The sequence below is a fragment of the Apaloderma vittatum genome, unplaced genomic scaffold, assembly GCF_000703405.1.
Source record: "Apaloderma vittatum isolate BGI_N311 unplaced genomic scaffold, ASM70340v1 scaffold25403, whole genome shotgun sequence".
NCBI lineage: Eukaryota > Metazoa > Chordata > Aves > Trogoniformes > Trogonidae > Apaloderma > Apaloderma vittatum.
Window position 1 is genome coordinate 12119 of NW_009706852.1, and position 6434 is coordinate 18552.

The following is a 6434-nucleotide window of genomic DNA, read 5'->3' on the forward strand; positions in this document are numbered from 1 at the left end:
GAAAACTGATTGCTGAGAGACTCCACTCCTGGAAGGCTGACCTGGCTTTGGGGCAAAAAAGAGCAGTTTTGTTCGGGGCGGGGCTTATTTAGGAGCTCTTTTCGCATGGATGCTGCTTGTCGATTGCAAACAGCACCTGTGAAAAGAGCAGTTTAAAAACAACGACAAAACCCCACGAGCTGTAACTTGGTGGATGCGCTTGTGGACAGCCCAGCATCGGCTCTCGGCCAGGTCCTGTGCTGCTCGGGCCCCCGGGGGTGTTACCTTCCCCTCGGCCTTCGAGCTTCCCTCCTGCGGGAGGGTGGGGGCGATAAGGGATATTCTGCCAGGGCAGCGACCGCTCACCGAACCTCCCTTTTCAGCATCATCTCACACATCTCCTGTCATTCCCCAAGGAGTTGCCTCCCTGGAGAAGATCTTCGGCTGGTCAAGCTCCCCTGGTGAGGAGGGGTGAGGCTGGAGGACTCCAGCAAGACCTGGTTTAGGATCAGCGGTACCTGCTTTAGGTTTCAGGAGCAGACGGTGATCTCTCCACGCTTGGAAGAGCTCGAGTAATTTCTGAATGCAGGGAGAAGCTGTTTTAGTAACTGATCTTACGTGGTAATAGCACACGTGTTACATGGAGCATCAAAGTCATAGGGTAGTTCAAAAATAAATAGACCTGTTCCCTATTTTTTAGAATGCTTATTGCATTTACCAGAAACGATGCTGCTTCTAACAACCGAATCGGTCAAGCCGGGATTAATGTTTCTGAACTGTTTATGGTGTTTATAGAATGACACTAAGGTGGGCAGCTGAAGCGAAGCCAAGTGTCTCTGTTTCTGAAATGCCAGCCTTACCAGCAAAAGGAGGCATCAGACACCAAAAATAGCCTTTCGCAGGCAGGCTTGCTGCTTTACTGGAGCACCTTTCATTTTTTGCCCAATCTGTGTGACCCTTTGCTTACGAGTGCAGTTTTTATCCTCCACGCGGAACGTCTTATGCCCATTTTGCATTTTTCTCTTTCCAGGTTAAAGAACTTGTTCTTGACAACTGTAGGTCATGCGAAGGCAAAATCGAAGGCCTCACAGATGAGTTTGAAGAGCTGGAATTCTTAAGTACAATCAACGTAGGCTTAACCTCAGTTGCAAACTTACCAAAGTTAAACAAACTTAAGAAGGTAAATAAAACATCCTATGCCATATCCCTCCCTCTTTGCAGTCAAATGTAAATATGTAAAATAGTTGTTCACATAAAAACCTGATTTAGCTGACCTTACTGCTTTGTGATACGTGTTTGCACTAAAAACTCAAGATGTTCCTGTGCCTTCTAGCTCGAGCTAAGCGACAACAGAATCTCAGGAGGACTGGAAGTGTTGGCAGAAAAGTGTCCGAACCTCACGCATCTAAATCTAAGCGGCAACAAAATAAAAGATCTCGGTACAATAGAACCTCTGGTAAGTCGATGCGGCGCAGCGTGAAATCCAAACCTCGTTTGGTGTCAAGTAGTAGAGGCACGATGGGCTTGGAAAGTCCGAAGCAGCTTGTTGTGGAGCATCTCTGGGGTGCTGATCTCTCCCGGTGGGTTGTGGTGGGGCTCAGCCTTGCCCCGGGGCTCGCCTGCAGCCTGAGTGGCTGCTTCCCTCTAGCGGCTGCTGCTTCGGGGACCACCGCAGCTTTCCGGGCTGCGGGTCTGCCTCCCAGACGCTCACAGTCCTTGCGCGTCATATTTCAAGCGCTGAGATCGAGTTTGTCGGGTTGCAGTTGTAAAAAGCATCCAAATGTCCATTCTGGTAGGGCAAATTTCTAGGTTTTACCTTGTGTGGCCTTTGCTCTCCAGAAGTAAAGGGGTTTGGCTTGGAAGGGGAGAGAGCAGAGCTGTTAAACACGTGTAGCAGACAGATCAGAGAGGCGATTGTAACTGCTCCCAGTTTCAGGCTTATTGTTTTCTTGATGTCTCCACCGCTCTACGCGCTAAACTCCAGAAGGGATGCATTTCGTAAGACTTGATAGAAATCCTCGACTGCTGGTGCTTTTGTTGTTAGTACTTCCCAGTGCTGTGGGCAATGCAGAACACCTCCTCCTCAAATCAAATAAATCAAAAATTAAAAGCAGGAATTAAATTCCTGTTCAATTTCTAAACCTTTTTTTGCTTTTCCAAAGGCTAAGGTACAACCATTAAAACTTTGAAAACCTCTCTTAGCAAAATTCTTATGTCCGAATAATGGTCTGCTTCTTTTTCCTTCAAAAATTGTAGTTTAAATCTACCTGACTGCTGGCTCCACTCCCTTCACTTGTGCTTTTGGCGTAACTGGCTGGACTACTTTTTATTCTTGGCTTGGCAGGGACCAAAATGACCCTTTTGTCAGAGGAAGCTCTTGAGCACATTAACTCTGGTTGCTGTTGCTTGTTGTAGAGAATTATTCTAACCCCGAACTTCAGAGGCTTTTCTTCCTTTGCAGAAAAAGTTAGAAAACCTGAAGAGTCTAGATCTTTTCAATTGCGAGGTAACCAACTTGAACGATTATAGAGAAAACGTATTCAAGCTCCTCCCGCAACTCACATACCTCGATGGCTACGATCGAGACGACAAAGAAGCGCCGGACTCTGACGTAGAGGCCTACTTGGAGGGCTTAGAGGACGAGGAGGAAGATGAAGATGGTATGTGAATTGTGCTACTTAGAGTACGTAAGTTAAAAGATCGATTGTGCTGCCTAGTACATTTTGCTTCCAGTCTGACTTGTTGGCAAGAGAAGGATGTTCTCGGCAGCTCCTTCCTGACTGATGTAAAGGAGAAGTACCTCAGTGTGCTCTGAAGGAACGAGGGGAAAGGAGATGGGCAGGGCCTGAAAAAGCTACTTTCTCAGTCTTATCTCTAGTGAAAGATCGGGATGACAAAGAAGCGCCGGACTCGGATGCAGAGGGCTACGTGGAGGGCTTAGACGACGAGGAGGAAGACGAAGATGGTATGTGAATTTGTGCCTCCTGGTGTACATACGCTGAAAGATGGATGTGCTGCGTGGTGCGTTTTGCTTCCAGCTCTGGCCTGTTGGCAGGAGAAGCGTGTTCTCAGCAGCTCTCTCTAACTGCTGTACAGCAGAAGTACCTCGGTGTCCTCTGAAGGAACGAGGGGAGAGGAGATGGGCAGGGCCCGAAGAGCTTCTCTCTCAGCCTTAGCTCCGGTGAAAGGGTGGTAGAAGAAAAGGGCCAGGAAGAAGAGTAAGCCAGGAGTAAGAGTTCAGGGAACAGTAAACCCAGGGGATGAGGACGTGAGGGAGAAATGGCGATGAAAGGGCGGCGTGCACACGCTGCGGTTTTCCAGGAACTGTGTGAACAGGGAAGTACGAGTAGTTGTGCAGAGCGAGAATGGTGGGTGGAGGGCCAGACTGGGCACCGGGAGGAGTAGCTGAGTCAAGGAATTAAGTAAAGGAGCTGAGGCATTAGTCGGAGCTTGTAGCTGCTATGTGAGGGCAAAATGAACAAATGGAGATCTGGCAAAAGAGAGCAGAGTGTGTGCGTTGAAGCCTACCCAGCTCCGCGAAAGGCACTGATGAAGCAGTGATCCGCTTTGTAAGTTAAGGGAAAGGTCCCGCTGGGCTGTGGGTGCCTCCCCGGCAGACTGCGCTCGGAGGCAGCGCCGTGCCGGCCGGGTGAGCATCCGGCTGAGTTTGGGGAATTTGCTAGACTCTTCAAACCCAGCTGCGCAGCAAAAGCGGAATAGCTGCACTCGCACTTTTCCCTCGAGTGCTGAGTGTGAGCTCTGGGGCGAGGGGCGAGCGCTGCAGCGGTGCCTGGCGGAGCAGCGTGTGCAGCCGGCAGCGTGAGGGTTCTCCTCGGCAGAGCACGAGTCTGGGCCCCTGTTCAAACGCACAAAAAAGCTCCGAAACACCATTCGTTGCAGCATGGAACCCCCCCGCCATGATTTCTAGTTTGTTGCGTTTCATCTCCTTCCTCTCGAAAAGAGATTGCAAAGCCGAGCCTCTTGCGTTGCTCTGGCAGCAGAAAGGCGAGGGGTGTCCCTCAGGGGAGCGCTCCCAGTTCCTGCTTGGCTCCTAAAGTTGTGCTCTGTCCCTGGTGGGAGCAGATGGACGCTTGCAGATGAAGAGTTCCAAGTTGTCCCACGGGCTCAAAAATGCAGATTAGAAGTTGAAACTGGAGCAGCTGAAGCTCAAGCAGCCCTGAGGCTGCCGTGACTTCACTGCTGAGGCCCCTGCAGGCTTTGAGCAGCTCAGGCCTGGGGTGCAGCTGCCACACGGCCCTGTCACCAAGGCGCAGGACAGCATCTAGCCCTGACCAGCAGCTGCAGAGCTGCCTTTAGCGCTGTCTCGCCCTTAAGCAGTGCTCGCAGTTTGCTCCCTGCATCAGTAGGAGGTCGCGTCTCAGGTGGCGGTGTTGGGGGGGAAAAAGGAAATTTCAGACATCTGAGTGCTTAATCTTGTTTGTGTAGAAGAGGAGTATGACGATGATGCTCAGGTAGTAGAAGATGAAGAAGATGAGGAGGAAGAGGAGGAAGGAGAAGAGGAGGACGTGAGCGGAGAAGAGGAGGTAAGGATTTATGCAGTTGGTAATGGATAGGTGTGGAGTGACCGTGGGCTAACTGGGAAGAGTCAGGCGAGAAACATGAAATAATTGGAGGCTTTTAACACTTGAATCCTCTGCTCGCTTCTTCTCTTGAGAAGGATCGCACTGTGAGGGGGGTGGCTTTGAGGCGTGCCTGTCTGTGAGCCAGCTGCCATCTAGTGACCGCTGCCATGAAATCATCCTGGGTTTTGGGCTGATGTCAAAAATACTCTGAGGAACATCTGCAGACCTGGTTTGTGGGGCCTTTGAAGGGCTGGGGTTACAGACGAGGACATGAATTACCACCGCTGTGCTCTCAGAGCAAGGTTTCTCCTCCGGGCACACACCTTGGGATTCCTCAGGAGGCTTCAGTTCTTAGCAAGGCGCAGCTCCCGTGGGTGGGGTGTGCTGAGCCAGTCAGGTATTGAAAGGTGTTTCCATAAATAATTCTAAAGTAATCTATCTAAGGATTAGAAAAGCTTACTCAAAACTTTGTAGTAAGTCAACGCTGGGAAGGGGGGAAAAATTTGACTGTAGGAGGTTGTGTTGTCTGTCCTCCGGCCAAGCAGTCTCAGATATTTCACTGCTGGGTGGTTATTTCAACTTCTTCTCAACTCCAGCAGCAGCTCCTCAGACTCTGGAGATGTCTGGTGGTGGCTGAACTCTTTCTGCCCCTAGAACTTGGCCCTTCTCCTACTGACCGGGTGACAAAAGTGGCAGCTGCGGATCAGTGTGAGGTGTAAAACCGACTTGAAGCTGGAAGCGGCTGCGCTGGTTTCTTCGGATTTTCTGCAGTCAGGCGTGGGCCAGAGTCCAGCTACGCTGTAGCAAAAAACTGCACTTCTATAAGTGTGTGGGAAATGTCTGCCTTTTTAGTTGGTTTTTGTTTAATCAAGGACTTTCTGTTGTAAAACACGGTCAGATGTTGCTGCTGTGAAAGGTCCTGCGCTGAAACCGACCTTTGAAATCCTTTTATTTTTAATTCCAGGAGGATGAAGAAGGCTACAACGATGGTGAAGTAGATGACGATGAAGATGAAGAAGAGCCTGGTATGGCAGCAATCCAGTTTTTGCTAGAGATAAAACAATCTTAATTTAAAAAAAAAAGTAAAATGCTATTTTCTAAGAAGCAGGCTCCTGTTTGTTTTCCTGCCCCTTTGCCAGCAAGCCGGTTGCCAAAGTAGAAGCTCGTTGAACTTGTTCAGCTTCTCAGCAGCGTGAGGGAGCACTCGTATGATTCAGGTCGTTTTTTATTTTCCAGGTGAAGAACAGGGACAGAAGAGAAAACGAGAACCTGAAGACGAAGGGGATGAAGACGACTAAACTGATTTAACCTATTTTGAAAATTTCCTATTGTGATTTGACTGTTTTTACCCTGTATTTCCCCTCCCCACACCCCCAACCTTTTTTTTCTTTTTTTTTTTTTTTTTTCTCCTTTCCTGATTGTAATGTTGCTGTGGGAACGAGAGGGAGAAGCAGACTGGGTGGGCAAGGGAATAAAATACTATTTTTACTGCCACTCCTCCTCCTATTCATTTTAAATTTTTTCTTTTTGTCCCTCTCTTAGTCCCTGTAACTGCAATAGTAAGTATAAACCAAGTGGTAATTTGTTTCTTATTATTGGAGTGGATAGTGTGACGTCTTTAAAAGAAAAAAAAAAGACAAAAAAGTTTTCAGATCAGTGGACGCTACCCCAAAACACACATCCTCTGTTCCGAGCCGGCTTGAGAGCATCAGTTGTTGGGATTTTTTCCCCCTCTGCCTGTCACTAAATAAAGTTGGAAGCAATTTTTTTTTCGGGGGATGCCGCAAAAATGGAAGCGAAAGCATCCTTCCACAGCAACGGGTGTGAGAATGGCATCTTGATCAAGCGATCCCTGTGTTGCCTGCCCGCCGA

General features: G+C 48.9%; 1 protein-coding gene across 1 annotated transcript; it reads left to right on the top strand.

Annotated features, from left to right (window-relative positions):
* Positions 1-1009: 1009 nt before the first annotated feature.
* On the top strand, positions 1010-6055 carry ANP32A (acidic (leucine-rich) nuclear phosphoprotein 32 family, member A; the record flags this gene model as incomplete). The annotated part of the gene is made up of 7 exons (XM_009865956.1): positions 1010-1159; positions 1313-1435; positions 2441-2639; positions 2858-2944; positions 4426-4523; positions 5527-5587; positions 5799-6055. Coding segments are annotated over 7 exons (780 nt in total), but the record flags the coding sequence as incomplete, so codon positions are not given.
* Between the last annotated feature and the right edge of the window lie 379 nt (positions 6056-6434).